The sequence below is a fragment of the Dermacentor silvarum genome, chromosome 8, assembly GCF_013339745.2.
Source record: "Dermacentor silvarum isolate Dsil-2018 chromosome 8, BIME_Dsil_1.4, whole genome shotgun sequence".
NCBI classification, from domain to species: Eukaryota; Metazoa; Arthropoda; class Arachnida; order Ixodida; family Ixodidae; genus Dermacentor; species Dermacentor silvarum.
Genome location: NC_051161.1, coordinates 131125311 through 131142654, shown reverse-complemented (window position 1 = coordinate 131142654; position 17344 = coordinate 131125311). Strand labels below are relative to the sequence as shown.

Genomic DNA, 17344 nt, shown 5'->3' with positions numbered 1-17344 from the left:
CTTTTATTCAACATTGCTCTCTGTGGGCTCTCCAAGAGGCTCTCTCAAGTCGAGGGCATACGTCATACCCTTTACGCCGACGATATCACTGTCTGGTGTACGGGCGGCAGCGAGGGCTGAGTAGAGGAGGCACTCCAAGAGGCTGTGGATTACACCGAGACTTTCCTTAGTGGAACCGGACTCCGACTCTCTCCGAGTAAGTCGGAACTTTTGTTGTATAGACCCAAGAGATTATGGGACTAGCCGGGTGGCGCGGGGTGTCCCCTGCGTCTTCTCTGGACCTCAATAAAGTTATTTCACTCACTCACTCACCCAAGAGAAGGGGTGTCAAACCTAAGGGCTGGGACCCCCTTTCGGAATTGAATGTAAAGCTTCGCACCAGCTCTGGTCATCTCATCCCTAGGGTGGAGGTCATCAGAGTTCTTGGCATGCTTATAGAGGCTAATGGCACTAATGGGCATACCATAAACAAGCTTACAGCTAAAACGGAAAACATGGTTCGGCTTATTACTAGAGTCTCCAACTCTCGAGGTGGCATCAGGGAGGACAATTTACTAAGGTTGTTCCACGCTTATTTAATGAGCAACATTACCTACGTTGCTGCCATGCACTGCTGGCAGGGTCATGAAAAGACTAAGCTCAATCTCCTGATCCGCAAGAGCATCAAGAGAGTGCTAGGACTCCCTTCGAGCACTAGCACGGAACGCCTCATGCAACTGGGTATTCACAACACTTTGGAAGAGATAATCGAGGCACAGCATACGGCGCAGATGGCCAGGCTCTCCTCCTCGGCCTCGGGCAGGAGCATCCTAACCGTCCTAGGATGTAATCCAGCTCTAGAAGAGGAACACAAACATAATCTCACTAAGGACCAAAGGCCTCACATTACAGTCTCTCCTTTTCCCCGCAACGTGCACTCGCAGCACAATGCGGGGAGACGGAGGACCAGGGGAGAAGCCCTGCTCAAAGAAGTTCGTGCAAACCCACATTCTGCATGCTTCGTAGACGCGGCGCAGTACGGCCGATCTGCCAACTTCTCGGCCGTCACGGTTGATCATACAGGTTCTGTTCTCCCCTCTGCTTCTATCAGGAACGCCACTCCCGCTAAGGCTGAGCAGGTAGCTATCGCCCTCGCTCTTCTTGAGGATTCTAAGCAACAGATCTACACATTCTCACGAGCGGCGGTCAGGGCCTTTGCGTCCGGATCGGTATCAACTGAAGCAACTCGCATTTTAGGTCATAGGGATATTTCTCCTCATAGAATCATGTGGTTTCCGGCTCACCTCGGATCACATCTGGCCTCCATGGCCAACTTGAACGAGATCGCCCACGCCCGAGCGCGCGAACTGACTTACCGCGCTGGGCAACCTGGGGGATCTTCAGACTCCAATCAAGCAGTCTTTAGGGACGTTCTCCTCACTTTTAATGAAATCATCAAGCATTATCAGTTGGGCAGGAGGGTCTTCCCCCTTCCTCACGCGAAGCTCTCTAGAGCACAGGCATCTACCCTCCGCATGCTTCATACCAGGTCATATCCTAGTCTTTATAACCACAGTCAGTTCATCGAAGCCCTTGATCCAGCATGCCCGGATTGTGGCGCCGCTTGTACGTTAGACCACATGCTCTGGCAGTGCCCCTCACTACGGGGTCCTCAACGCACAACCGAAGAGGAATGGAGCTCCATGCTCAGGAGCTCAGAACTTCCACATCAACTCAGGGCCGTCCAGAGGGCCCGCGACGCGGCGGTGAGGCTCGGCCTACCCGTCCCGACGTGGGAGCGGCCCGCTGCTCTACCGCCTTGAGCGGTAGCGCTCCTCAGGACCTAAATAAAGTTCTCTGTCTGTCTGTCTGTCTGTCTGTCTGTCTGTCTGTCTGTCTGTCTGTCTGTCTGTCTGTCTGTCTGTCTGTCTGTCTGTCTGTCTGTCTGTCTGTCTGTCTGTCTATCCTTTGCATGCAATCTACCGCGTCTATTTCTCTTCCCTTTTTTATGACTTCAGCATGCTTGTTAATTTCAGTTAATCTGTAATCTCTTTCAGTTAATCTGTACTTGGTTGCCAACTTTCTTCATCTTTTCCTCCATTCCGTGTCCACCCTGTTAGGGTACAGAGATTTGTGCCCATTCGCCAGCCATTTATTTATAAAAGGCCTCGGCTATTGGCCATCATCGTCTATGGTTTATGCACAATTCTTTTTGTCGTCGATTAGCAGCAAACAACTTAACAATGCTGTTACTGGCAAATATTGACGTTGCATTTGGCAATGTTTGGTTAAAAGATATATTGGAAACATAAATAGTGTCATCCCTTACACATTTATGCAATTTTTGACGATAATGCGAATTATATATTCAGATTAAGTCTGTAGACTTACCAGAGCAAGCACCGAGGCTTGTGAAAATAGGATATGTTAGCGATGCATTCATGCATGGCTCCAGTGACCGTGACAAAACGCTGCCTTCCTCTGAATGTTCTAAACACAACGTGGTGTTGAGCGCCCACTCATTTGGGAATGAATTTAAGCAAAAAAAAGTTGCAGTGGCTTAGCTCGGCTATGCCAGGATATACGTAGCGTTAGCAAAGGTTCAGCTGATTATTCTTAGCTTTCCTGGTTGTCTCCTACGCTCAACCGCTAATTGCCAGGCAACTACTTCGGGATCCGATGAGTCAAGCTTCTCCGTTCTTCTGCGCTGTAGAGCAGCATTTGCGCCCTCCTCCATGGCTATACCACACTGGCAAACGCCAGTCAGAAGCGCAGTGGCTCCAGCGCAGTGTCAGACGGCGACTGCACAGTGAGCGCGCGCCGGCCCCCAGTGCGTCTACCACGGCTACGACGTCACTCCTCTGGAATGCGCAGACCGGCGGCGGTGAGTCGCGCGCGGCGGCGGCGGAGTGCGCGAGAGGTGCCGGCTCCGGTGGCTCCGGTGCGCAAGCCGTGTGACATCACTGATCCTTGCGCATGCGCAGCACGGCTCTTGGTGTGCCGCGCGAAACGGGCTTGGCTAGGCCAGTGTAGCTAACGCTACAAAACAAAATGGGCGTCTTCGCTGTCGGAGAAAATTGGTGTCATAGTAAATGTGTTCACAGTGGATGGAATCGTTGAAGACAGCTGCTTATTACAGCGAAAGCTGTATATGGCTGCGCGAAACGAAAAAAATCACAGCATATCCACGGGGTGAATGATGATGAGTGGGCGAAGCTCCGGAGGGAATCATCGGATCTCCCGCTTAAGGGGACGCTAGCACAAACGCGTTAGAGACGTGCAGTACTCTCTAGTAAGGGGGAGCGGCCACAGCGTCTTACGCAGCCATTTACACATGCCGGAACGTGCACCGCGTTTGCCGACGCCATCACATGACTGCTGAGAGAGTATACCCCCCCCGTATTCATAAACGCTCCTCGACTTGAACTTGCCTTGCCACCGCCTTGGGCAGCGCGTTCGAAACGCGTTGAAGGTAAGGCGGAGAGGCCACAGCGTCTTACACCAGCTTCTTACACGGGCCGTAACGCGCTAGCACAAACGCGTTAGAAACGCGCTAGAAACGCGGCCTTTCGTTAATGTTGGGTATTTATTGCCATCGTGGTGCTTGTGTCTATGTGTGCTTCGTGGCGTAGTGGGCTAACGCCGCGCGCTCGGAAGCGAGGGGTCCCTGGTTCGATTCCGCGCTACGGACACAACTTCGGAATTTCTTTTCTCATTTTTCTCAGACTGGTTACACACTACTACTACGACGAGGGACGAACGGGTGCCGCCTTAAGGAGCTTCGCCCCTAAAACCGTTCGTCCCATGTTTCGATAAACGTTTCCATTGGCTGCACCGTCAGTTACGTCGTTCTCTACGTTGCGCCCAAGCACGCGCGCCATTGGCCGCGCCGTTAGTGACGTCGTTCTCTGCGTCGTACCTGCTCTGCCCGCAACGCCGGCTCACCAGCTCACAGTTGTCGCATGCGTTCGATATCTCGAGTTTAGCTCGGCGTCGTGGTTAGCAGCATCCGCCCGCCATTGGCGCTTGCGTTCCACTAGAAACACAAACATGTAACCAATAATTGAGAAACGCCTCAATACAGCGTCGGGATTAACCCACTGCTAAACACCGGGGCCGCACGTTTCAGCTTCGCTGGTTAACCATCTGTGCGGAGGGCTTAGGCGGTGTTTTTTTTTTTCTCTTTAAGCGAATAGAATTTCTTTGTCCTTCTGTCCGCCGATGCGCGACTGTTGTCGAGATGTGTCGTTTCATCTTGGCGGCTGACAAAAGTTTCCCTTGGACCGACTCAAGGAGGTTTGCAAAAAATCTCCACAAAACTCGTCTCACGATTACTGTCGACGGTAAAGCGATTAGAATTCGAGCTATGTAGCCAAACTCCGTATTTATGTGGCGGCATAATAATGCTTGAGTGCGGACTGCTCCATAACAATTTAACGGCGAAAAAGGATAGACATCTATGAGACTTCGAATGCTGTTTGATAATGACGGCAAGCCGACGTTGGTATGACGGTGACCATGTGACGACAACGGTGTGGTGACAATGGCAAAAGGAAATGTTTGATGACGAAGTTAGAATGACGACGGTGGAATGATCGCGACGGCATCAGAACAGTAGTATGAGATCGAGTGCACGACGACGACTGTAAGACGACGACGTAATGGTCACGATGGTATGACAACGGTAGGAGGACAATGGTGTGACGACAAGTGTACGGCGACAGTGCTGTGACGAAGAATATACCCGAATCCTCTACGACGAAGTTGGCGAGAAGACGACCGGCATGACGACTGCCGGATGAAGCAGCTGGAGTGACAATGATGGAACACCCACAACGACGTCCCGGCGGCGGTGTTACAACGAATGCATCACAACTGTATGACCAAGATGGCGTGACGATTACGGCATGACGAGAGTCGGATAACAAAGCTGGAATGACAACGACGCAATGACCACGACGGCATTGGATCACCTAGTGGCCTAAGCTAGTAGACAACTTGGGCCATTGGGTCGGCCAGCGTTAATAGAACCAACTGAGTTTCACAGCTCCGCTGAAAACGTGGACCCCATGGAGGTCGTGAGAACTAACGGCGCTGCGATCGAGTCGCGCTGCCGGCAGCCCTTCCGGTTGCGCACTTTCTGCGCTGCGGCTGCGTCCCGTGTAGTTGTTTTGGCGCTGCGTATTTGTTGCATCTAGGGAGCCTACATGCAACGCCGTTTTAAAACGGCGTTGCATGTAGGCACCCTATAGTCATCCTGCAGAAATTCGTTCGGAGGTTTGAGTGTTAGGAGCTCGCTGGTCTGCGGAGGTGTGAAGCCTGGCTTGTGTAGAGCATGTAGTATGCCAAAATGTTTTGCACCGGGTTGTAAAAGCGGCTGTAAGTCGTCAGCTAGGCAATACTTTAATGCGTAAACATTTTTTGGCGAGTACCACAGCTAGGGCCGTCACGCGAGAAGTGTAATGCCTTGTGTCTGCACAAAAATGTCTAATTTGCGAACTTAAAATGTTGAATCAATATAATAATATAAATATAGATGATTGGTAGCAATTTATAAGAGAACAGGAGCAATTTAAAGAATGATCAGTGAGAATGCTCATAGGGATACATATAGGACTCCATAGAAAATGCATGGCGAAGCTCATAGTAGGGGTGGACCAAAGGAATTTGGGCGTGGGCCAACTTAAGGTTGCGCGTGCGCCAGCTTCAAATTTGCAAGTAGGTTGTTGAAGTTTGCAGACACTACTCCTTGTGGGAATCGATGTTATGCGAAGCAGTGTGCGAGGAGCCTACCAAGTTGACGAACCGACCATGAGAGCACCAAGATGTAGGTGGCTCTTTCATGACCTACATGAGACGCATGTCATGACATTCATATCACGAGTCCTCAGGAGTCCCTTTAGCTACACCTAAGAGACCTTAGGGAGAAAGCCATAGTCATACTCATGACTATGACTTCGACCGTCAATCTTTAGCGTTTTCCTTCACTAAGTACCACATCCGAACCCATTCCATTGGTTTTTGAGTGTTATCTTTTTTTCGCTGAGCCATTCTCATTTGTGCTGTCATAGTCATGACTATGACTTCTACCATCATCCTTTAGTGTTTCCTTCACTTAGTACCTACGTCAGAACCCATTTCAGTGGCCTTTGAGTGTATTTTTTAGGTGAGTCATAGTCCTTAATGTTGAGTCATACTCATGACTATGACTTCGACCGTCAATCTTTAGCGTTTTCCTTCACTAAGTACCACATCCGAACCCATTCCATTGTTTTTTGAGTGTTATCTTTTTTCGCTGAGCCATTCTCATTTGTGCTGTCATAGTCATGACTATGACTTCTACCATCATCTTTTAGTGTTTCCTTCCCTTAGTACCCACGTCAGAACCCATTTCAGTGGCCTTTGAGTGTAATTTTTTAGGTGAGTCATAGTCCTTAATGTTGAGTCATGCTCATGACTAGGACTTCCACTACCATCCTTTAGTGTTTCCTTCCCTTAGTACCCATGTCCAAACCAATTTCAGTCATTTCTGAGTGTTATAATCTTTTTTAGGGGCGAAGCTCCTTAGGGTGTGGGTCTGTCCCTCCTCCGTAGTATGTAGTAGTAGTCGTCGTCGTCGTCGTCGTAGTAGTAGGTAGCCACGTCTACTTTTATGAAAAAAAAATTCCGAAGTTGTGTCCGTAGCGCGGAATCGAACCAGGGACACCTCGCTTCCGAACGCGCGGCGCTAACCACTACGCCACGAAGAGCACATGGACACACGCACCACAATGACAATAAATACCCAACATTAATGAAAGACTGCGCGTTTCTAACGCGTTTGTGCTAGCGCATTACGGCCCGTGTAAGAAGCTGGTGTAAGACGCTGTGGCCTCTCTGCCTTACCCCCGTATTCATAAATGCTCCTCGACTTGAACTTGACTTGCCACCGCCTTGGGCAGCGCGTTCCAAACGCGTTGACGACGGTGGCAAGTCAAGTTCAAGTCGAGGGGCGTTTATGAATACGGGGGTTATACTCTCTCAGCAGTCATGTGATGGCGTCGGCAAACGCGGTGCACGTTCCGGCATGTGTAAACGGCTGCGTTTGTGCTAGCGTTTGTGCTAGCGTCCCCTTAAGCGGGATATGGTGCAATTATAATGAAGGGCGCTGTTATAAAATAGGAATGACGTCACATATGGCGCGTGTCATTGGTGGAAGTCAATCGTTCGATTTAGTGCGGCAAGACTGGGCGAATTACACGGAAGATTCACGGTTTACCAATGATTCCCTCCGGAGCTTCGCCCACTCATCATCATGCACCCCGTGGATATGCGGTGTTTTTTTTTGCTGAGGCATTGTCATTTTTGCTCAGTCATGGTCATAACTGTGACTTCTACCATCATTCTTTAGTGTTTCCTTCACTTATACCCACGACAGAACCTATTTCAGTCACTGTTCAGTGTTAATCTTTTTTGCTGAGTCATTGTCATTTATGTTCAGTCATGCTCATGACTATGATTTCTACCAACATCCTTTAGTGTTTCCTTAACTTAGTGTCCATGTCCGACATGATTCCAGTGGTTTTTCATTGTTGATCTTTCTTTGCTGAGTCATTGTCATTTATGCTGAGTCATGCTCATGACTACAACTTCTACCATCACCCTTTAGTGTTCCCTTCACTTAGCATCCATGTACGAACCCATTCAAGTTGTTTTTGATTGTTAATCTTTTTCGCCGAGTCATTCTAATTTTTGCTGAATCATGCTCATCACTATGACTTCTACCAGTATCCTTTAGCGTTTCCTTCACTTAGTACCCATGTCCGAACCCATTTCAGTGATTTTCGAGTGTCAATCTTGTTCGATGGGTCATTTTCATGACCTACATGACACGCATGTCATGGCATTCATGTCATGGCATATCATTTATGTTCGTCATATACTCTTGTCATAGTATGCCAATTTTGGTACATAAAAAATGTGGCAGTTCTGCCCGAAAGGCGAAGCATCGATTGCGATAGCAAATTAGTAGAGAGCTATTCGTAATAGGGATAGTGGTTTTATCGGCTGCATAAACTTGGACACATTCGCTTACTAACTGAATTAACAATCGTGGTGTCAGCACGCACAAGCAAACATGAATAGATCACACTGAATGACCGAAGACAACGACTATCAAAACGCCGCAGCGGGCGAAGGCTCGCGCGGTCTATCGCTTCAACGGAAACTGAGCGGCGAATGCACAGCGCACACAAAGGTCAGAGCCGTGTGGAGATAAGAGACGGTGCGGGCGACGCCAACGCAGGGCAAGTTGTGAAGAAAAAAAGCTGCCCCCCCCTCCCCCCTCCTTTCCGCGCTGCCTTCCCACTTTGTTGCTTTCGCGTGGGAGATTGAGTGGCAAGATACGCCTTTGGTGCCGGAGCACAGCGCCGCCCCGTCTCCATCCTTCCCATACCCCCCCGACCTTTCGCGCGACGGTCGCGTTTGCTTTCCGCCGCGCGTTCGCCCCTCCGTGATCGCACGCGTCCACCGCGCTTTCGCTCGCGCATACGGCACGCTGCGACGATTTTATTGCCCTTGGAATCTATACGGAACATCACGGCGATGACGACGGCGACGCCGACGGCAGAAATCCGGTTGAAGTGTCCATATAATTGCTATCGCAAAAAAGTTAGCGAAACGAACAAGAGAGCGCAAAGACGTAGGTGGCTAGATAGATAGATACTGTCAAAGTAGCAAATGTTCGCCAAGAAATGCTTTGCATTTAATGAGCAAGCACGGTGTCACAGGCGCAAGTAAACATAAACACATCTCGCTCGATGACCGCGGAAACTCGTGAAAACGCTGGAGTGAGAAAGCGCGCCAGCGCCAGCGAGCAAATTGACCTTCGGGCTGGTTCTAGCTTCAACGCGAATGCCGAAAGCACAGCGGATGCAAAGGTACCGGCACACGGCGCATGCACTTTGTACCCATTGCAGATCGCTTTGAAGATGAGGCTTCGCGGGCGCACACTTCGGCCACATCGCGGATCGCCTGCAAGATAGGCGCCCGCGCGGCTTATGCGCCGCCGGGGGCGTATCCTGTCGTAATCGTCCCCGCGCTCGGCACGCGCTCGTGCAATGCTCCCGCGTTCGTCGCCGTCGTCGTCGTCTTTCACAGCTGGCAGCGTTGAAGCAAGCGGGTCGTGTTCACGCGGGGCACGCGCTCGTGCCACTGCTCCCGCATTCGTCGTCTTCGTCGTCTTCCACAGCTGGCTGTGTTGCCGCTCGTCATTCCAGCGTAGAATTTCACTTCTCTTCTGTCGTCGTAGTGGGGAGGCCGCGTTTACGGGGTTATGAGCCATTGCTTAAGGCAGTATGAGCCCATTAGCGGTGTATCACTGCATGCTTCGCACGTCCTCAGGTTTCACGTTAGTGGAGCTGCATTTCGCTCAATGGGTCATCGAGCACCGAGTTTTTAGTCAACCAGAACCTTGGAGCACCCGGGGAATCGGGGAATTAAGCGTGCTCGTCTCGCATCAGGAGGCCAGGCTTCGATACCCGCCTAGACCAAAATTTACCGAAATGCTCTTTTCAGATACATTGATTTGCTTTGTTTAGAAGAACCTCCCTGAGAAATCTGACATCAACCCGAGCATTTTTGACGTCTTTGTACTCTTTGCGCCGTCGGCCATTTTTGGTACCATTGGGGCATATAATGCTTTCGCATTAAAAAAGCGATCACATGATTTTCATGAACGGCAGCCAAACCATTCTGGACAGCAAGGCTCTAAAGCGGGTCCAGGCAGGTGGACTATAAGTTCTTTTCACGTGACATCACGAATGCAGACTTTTACCGTGCTAGTACCAGAACATGGCGGCCACGATGACGTCAGTGCACCGTATCATCATGGGTACATTGTGTTGTTTTCTGATAGTGACTGTTTCTTCGACAGGTTATCACTGTTGTCGGTTCACCGCTCGGTGCAAGATGTGCCCGTCTTACTGTCAGCTTTCTTGTCTACGCAGTTTCTCAACGTGCAACTACTCTAAGATGGCGGCTACGATGAAGTAAATACTCGCCATCCACATATTTCCTCCTACCCCCCTTAATTCCTGCGATCGTGCCCCTCCTACCACAGTGGAGTGTCAAGTGGTGGAGTGCCTTCCTGCACCTCCTACTATCCGGCTGAAAAGGAGAGCGAGCCTCTGCTCCCCCCTCTCCCTCACCGCAACTACGAATTGAAAAATCCTTGCGCTGCCTCTGTTTCTAGGAATTAGAGCCGGCTGCGCTTTACAGAAAGCAGCACGCACTTGGTGCCCGCCGAATTAAGCGAATGGCTTACCAGGTTGATGTATCTGCTTCCGAGGTTGTTGAGCCTGTCACCGAGGAAAGTGCAGACGGGCTTGGCCACCCTTCCGCACAATAGCCTCACGAGGCTCATGAGCTGGAAGTCGTTGGGGAGCATCTCGTAGCCACCTAACGCTTGAGCGAGGCGCTGCGAGCATGAGGAATGAAATGCGACAAGAACTGATATTTGGTCGAGTTTTTACGTAAGCACGAGTGGCCGTAATAGCGCAAGGAAGACGATGACACAAAAGAAAACGACAGAACAAGCTCTAACTTTAGCCTACAGTTAATTCCTATAATGAAAAGCGCTTTTGTAATTTTAACCATCGTCAGAGAAACACAGAAGTACCGCTCCTTTTATGTCTGTCACTGCAGGAAAAGAGGACATTTCGTCGGGCACACACTTTAGTGAAAAGTTAGCGCTTCACCTGCGGCTTTCTTGGTATCGTCGTCTTCATTGCGCCATTAATGCAAACATGAATGAAATGTGATCAAGACAGCAGATGAACAGTCGCGTTGTCCCTATATAGGCACCACGCACCGTCCAGCGGGCGCTCACGCGCTTTTGTTGAACTACACAATGGGTTCAGACCAGGCAGACGCTTAGAGGATAATATGTTTGTACTAACTCAGTGCATAGAGATTTCAGTAGCTCAGAAATGACCTTTATGGATAGCATTTCTAGATATTAAAGGAGCTTATGACAACGTAGACAGGGAATATTTGTGGGATATTCTTCAATACGAAGGCATAGATGACGATTTCGCGGAGATGCTGAGGGAGATATATGGAGACAACCAAGTACCAGTGGCATGGGAAGGTCGAAAAAGAAATGAAATGGTGGGAATTCATCAAGGATTGAAGCAAGGATGCCCTCTGTCACCATTGTTGTTCACGCTTTACGTTAAGGGTATAGAAAGACGACTGGAAAACAGCGAATTAGGATTTGATTTATCCTACATGCGTAATGGACAAATGGTGCAACAGAACGTCCCTGGAGTGATGTACGCAGACGACATTGTGCTACTAGCGGACAATAAAAAAAAGATATACAGATACTTGCGAATATCCGTGGGAATGCAGCGACAAATCTAGGCCTTAGTTTAGCACAGACAAATCAGGAATTATGATCTTTAATGAAGAGACGAGTAACTCCGTGGCGTCAATTCAACAGCAAGTAATACCCACAGTGAAGCAATATAAGTACCTCGGCGTACACATAAACGAAGGAAAGAATTACTCAAGCAACCACCAAGATAATCTGAAAATAAAGGGGAAGCGGAATGCAGCAATAATGAAACACAGAGCACTGTGGGGCCACAATAAGTATGAGGTGGTGCGTGGAATCTGGAAAGGAGTAATGCTGCCAGCGCTAACATTCGCAAATGCCATTATATGCTTAAAATCGGATATATTGGCGGGTTTAGAAGTTAACCAAAGATCAGTAGGCCGGTTGGCTTTGGGAGCCCACGGTAATACCACAAATGAGGCAGTGCAGGGTGACATGGGTTGGGCCTCTTTTGATGTCAGAGAAGCACAGAGCAAAATTAGTTTTGAAGAAAGGCTCAGGAACATGGATGAAAATAAATGGGCGGCTAAAGTGCACAAGTATCTCTACATGAAAAGCGTAGACACAGAATGGAGGAAGAGGTCAAGGAAGTTGGCAACCAAGTACAGGATAATCGAAACTGCAAATAGACAACCAGGAGTCATCAGAAAGAAAGTGAGAGAAATAGAGACCGTGAATTGGATGCAAAGAATGGAAACAAAAAGGACAATGGCGATTTAAAAGAATGAGAAGAAAGAAATTAGAAGGGAAAATCTGTACGATAACACAAAGGGCAGTGCCTTGCTATTTGAGGCTCCAGCCGGTTGCCTAAGGACCAAAACATACCAGAACAAATATTCGCAACTAGATGAGGCATGTGTATGCTGCAGTAAAGATCCAGAGACCACTCAGCACATCCTAATGGAATGCGACAGGATCCACCCAGCGAGAACCGTAGGTAACGTGCAACTCCCAGAAGCACTTGTGTTTAAAGGGGAAGGAAACATCAACAGATCAGCCGTAGAGATAAGGAAGAGACGTTAGAGTACTGGTGGAAAAAAAGCAGGGAAAAGATGGATACCACGTGATCTCTTAAAATCATAAGTACCGGTACAAGGTAAATTTTTGAAAAATAAAAATGAGAGGTATCCAAAAATGCTAGATAAAGAGCATGTATAGTATACCTGATTAAATCAAGCAGGCTAGGCGACTATTTGTCGCCGCCCCGTTTCAAAGGGGATGCCAATAAATCATCATCATCATCATCACGATTACCCCAGCGTCACCGATCGAGCCACCTCGATGCGAAGAACTTGAAACAACATTACAAACGGCAATGACCCTGGCTTCATCGCTCGTCCATCCTCAGGATCCTTAATCACGATCTGATACATTTCGGTCCCTAACATGCCCAGGCATGCGCAGCATGCACACTTTGACGTTTTCAGAGATCACACACTGTTGTCTTAATTTCAACAAGCGATATGAGGTGCCACGGTGGATGCGCTTCACGCCCCTCCGATGCCACACGTGCTAATGCGATAGACCTGAGTGCTCGGCTGCACACGGTTCACCTTGCTTAGTGCCTGTGATTGGTCTAAAGTTACGTGTTCTGTCTGTCTCTCTCTCTCTCCTTTGCTCTCCCATTCCACGTGTAGGGTAGCGAACTGGACAAGGTCTAGTTAACCCCCCCCCCTGCCATTTTCTCCGATGCTTTCACCACTTTTTGGGCTATGTGTTCTGGCGCTATACTTTCACGGTGAAAAGTTTCAACGCAAGGTGCCTGTACGCGACTCGGACACGGCAAAAGGAACGAGGCAGTGTGATGGTTTACGGTGCATTAGGTGCTACCGCGGAAGATAGACAGCATGTCTAACTGTCCTTTATCATATTTGGTGCTCTAAACAAAGGTTCCGGTGACATAGCCTTGCTCCTAGCATTCCGCCATGGTATTTACTATGCGATCTTTGGGCCTTGGTTCGTATGTCATAATCGGCTCTGTCATGGCGTATCATACTTGGTCATGGTTAAAAGGACTTGTTCCACAGGGGTAACCGTTTGGGAAGTGGGTCACCGAGATTAGATGTCGGCAAAGGCGGACTCGTTTCTTACTGCGAAATGTACTTGCACTTTGAGCGGAAGAAATCGAATGAATTACGGCAAATTGTGCCAGCGCTCTCTTATAGGAGGCTTTTTTAGCTAACTGTCCTCTTGAGCAACTCAAAGTATTTAAACAGCGAAGCTGTTTTAGCTAACAGTAAAAACACTGCATATCCACGGGGTGAATGATGATGAGTGGGCGAAGCTCCGGAGGGAATCATCGGTAAACCGTGAATCTTCCGTGTAATTCGCCCGTCTCGCCGCACTAAATCGAACGCTGTCGCTCGTAGGCGCGGACGCATACAACGCTAGTCATGCGAAATGTCGCGAAAGGGAAGGTACCTCCGAAAATGATCGCTCGAGAACACATTTTCTACATGCGTCGTTAGGTTAAACGAAGTTAAGACCAGTGTTGCACGAAACGGCGTTCCTGGAACTAGTTCCTTTTGGGAGGAACAGAGTAAGGTCACCGCTCTATTAGGGGCCGGTGGAACTGTAACGGTAACTCATTACATTTATGAAGGAACTACAGAGGGAACGGCGTTCCTTCTGTAAACGTTCCACCGCTTGTCTGTCATGTGACTGTGGGGCACTTTTTTTCGCGAGACCTTCGTTGTATTTTTTATTAATTACTAGGCTTCAAGATTTGTCATGTGACGCTCCCTCCTATAGATTATTTCGTCCATGACGACATGCCGGCCAGCCACAAAGGAGCCATGACGTCAGGATGGCAGCGCCACTCGAGGGACTTCGCGGCGGATGGAAAGTTTCCAGTCCTTACGGGCAGCGAACCCTTCCAGCCGAGGCACAGGATGAGCTGTCGCGGTACTTGCTGGTACCAGTTGACTACCTGATGTGGCAGATGAAGAACTTCGAGGGATTGAACCAACTTTTCCTCAAGTACAACACGGCAGTACCCTCAAGTGCTTCGGTGGAACAGCTCTTCAACAGTGCCAAGGAAGAGCTAACAAAAAAAAACACCGCATATCCACGGGGTGAATAATGATGAGTGGGCGAAGCTCCGGAGGAAATCATAGTTAAACCGTGAATCTTCCGTGTAATTCGCCCAGTCTCGCCGCACTAAATCGAACGATTGGCTTCCACCAATGACACGCGCCATATGTAACGTCATTCCTATTTTATAACAGCGCCCTTCATTATAATTGCACCATCTCCCGCTTAAGGGGACGCTAGCACAAACGCGTTAGAAACGTGCTGTACTCTCTAGTAAGGGGGAGAGGCCACAGCGTCTTACGCAGCCGTTTACACATGCCGGAACGTGCACCGCGTTTGCCGACGCCATCACATGACTGCTGATAGAGTATAACCCCCGTATTCATAAACGCTCCTCGACTTGAACTTGACTTGCCACCGCCTTCAACGCGTTTCGAACGCGCTGCCCAAGGCGGTGGGTGGCAATTCAAGTTCAAGTCGAGGAGCGTTTATGAATACGGGGGTAAGGCGGAGAGGCCACAGCGTCTTACACCAGATTCTTACACGGGCCGTAACGCGCTAGCAGAAACGCGTTAGAAACGCGCAGTCTTTCGTTATGTTGGGTATTTATTTGTCATCGTGGTGCGTGCGTCCATGTGCGCTTCGTCTCGTAGTGGTTAGCGCCACGCGTTCGGAAGCGAGAGGTCCCTGGTTCGATTCCGTGCTACGGACACAACTTTCGGATTTTTTTTTTCATAATCATAAAAGTAGACGTGGCTACCTACTACTACGACGACGACTACTACTGCTACTACTACGACGACGACGACATACTACAGAGGAGGGACAGACCCACACCCTAAGGAGCTTCGCCCCTAAAAATCACCAGCCCTTCCGCTGTCGAGAAAAATGGGGGTAAGCGAAGCTTGTGGCAAGACGCTGGTCGGCGACTCTTTGCTGCCACTTGGCCTCAACATCGCGCTCCCGCGACTTGGGGTCTGCGGCTCTTCGCTGACGTTTCGCCTGGGCTTCTGAAGCTCTCACGCTAAAATCGGCACGTCGACGACGAGCCCTCTCCCGAGCGAGTTTGCGGCGCTGTTGCTCAAACGCAGCCTGATCCTCGGCGGAACGCACCACGCGCGGGCCTTCCCATCCGGACGCGGTAACTGATCGGAGGCTAGAGAAGCCCGGCGGAGCGCGCGCCAAGCCCGTTTCCTTTCCCTCCCCGTGACACACCAAACGACCCTGATTGGTCGAGCGCGTCACGTGATCCGGTGCCGGCGCAGCTTTCCGCGCACCTGCTCTAGTCTGGGAGCAGAGCTCAAATGTGCGGCCCCGGTATGGGTCACACGTGATTTCTTTCTTTCGTTCTCTTTCTACCTTCCTTCCTTCTCTTTCTTTCTTTCTTTCTTTCTTGTCCCTGTCTCATACCTGCATATCCAATGCCGGTATGCGCCACACGTGATTTTATTATCGTTAATAGCGACGCAACTGACGAGCATGTGATGTTATCGATGTCATGACGTATCAGTCATGGTAGTCATACATTGTCATGCCAATTTTGGCATATGCCAAGCGGACAAGACGCGAGTTTTCGACACGTTTTTGATAATGTTTTAGTGTGACACCACCAGCACCACCAGCGCCAACACTTGTGAGGCACAACGAGCTTCGCTTGAAAAACGGGTTTGTCTGTCAGGCACCAACATCGAGATGTAACTCTTGCTGAATTCAAACAAGGGCCTTAAGTTGCGAATATGTATTCTGGACATTTCTTTTTCCCACTCATACTGCAATATTGCATTAGCATTCATTAAACGCCTATGTATTGTTTCTTTCGATCTAGTTTCTTCTGCAAGAAATTTAATTATATTGGTGCATGTGAGTAACTTTCTATTTGCACATCTCAAGCACAGTATCCTGACTGCGCATTTGACGACCAAAGTGGAAAGTGCCATATGTTTTGCACTTGTAATAGAAGAGCACCAAAATTGCAGTTAAACATCTCTAGAGTGTGTCCGGTGCTCACTGAAAGAATTCTTATAGGAGCGTTTCTTTGGTTTCTTTTTATTTCCAGATAATCTGTTGCCGGCGATGTTCAAATTCGTATAATATACGTTGTTCGATGTGAGTTTTAAATTACTCATTTTTTTGCCTCAGGATTATCTGACACCATATTTTAATTAAAGAGTCATAAAATGTAACGTTAACGTAACGACACGTTCCAATGTTCGAAGTGTAACTGGAACGCGTTCCTATCGCATTAAAGGAACTTGTAACGGGAACACGTTTCAATATTGGGAAGGAGCGAGGAACGAGCTTTGGTTCCTGTTGTAGAGGAACGTGCACAACACTGGTTCAGACCTAGCAGTAACCAAGTTAATACCTAGCAGTACCAGCCAGTAAGACTTGAGGATTAACACTTTCGCTGTGCCTAAGCTTTGCATTACCGAGTGCAAACTTACCCACTTTTTTTCTTTTCTGTTAGCTTAAATCATTATATTTAGCAATACCTAATTACCCACAATTTATCGCTGCTGCAGGCAAACCGAGCACTTGACTGGGCCTTAAGCCACGGACATGAGTCGAAAGCGATGGTCTTGGCTTCCACATTTGCCGAGATATTGTGTCGGTGCAAGCAATAAAGCACATTAAGGCATGGAATATACGATACGTAGCGAATGGCAATTCATGAAATTCTGTCAATGTTCTTGGTGCATGAAGGGTGAGGAGGGTTTGGTGGTTGAGGGCCATGGACGGGAGACAACGGATGTGGCCATTGCCTCTCAGTCTGTGTGCACGCAGTGTCGATCATTTGTTGGTAGCACGTTTGAGGGCAACTATGTAGCTGGACACAAAAGCCTAGTCGCGTGGTACTTTTCATTTTCTCAAATTTTGCGAACTTTCCTTGCATCCCGGACGGAAAAATTACAACCACAGGAGCCGTCTTAAAAACTACGAAATTATTTGGATATT

General features: G+C 49.0%; 1 protein-coding gene across 1 annotated transcript in view; it reads right to left on the bottom strand.

The window, feature by feature from the left end:
- Positions 1-836: 836 nt before the first annotated feature.
- Positions 837-17344, bottom strand: part of LOC119462426 (lipase 3) — a 39363-nt gene continuing 22855 nt past the window's right edge. Inside the window, exons 6-7 of the mRNA XM_049672973.1 lie at positions 10283-10435; positions 837-959 (exon numbers count right to left, since the gene is read on the bottom strand). Of these exons, the coding sequence (XP_049528930.1) occupies positions 837-959; positions 10283-10435 (276 nt within the window). The remainder of the gene's footprint in view (positions 960-10282; positions 10436-17344) is intronic.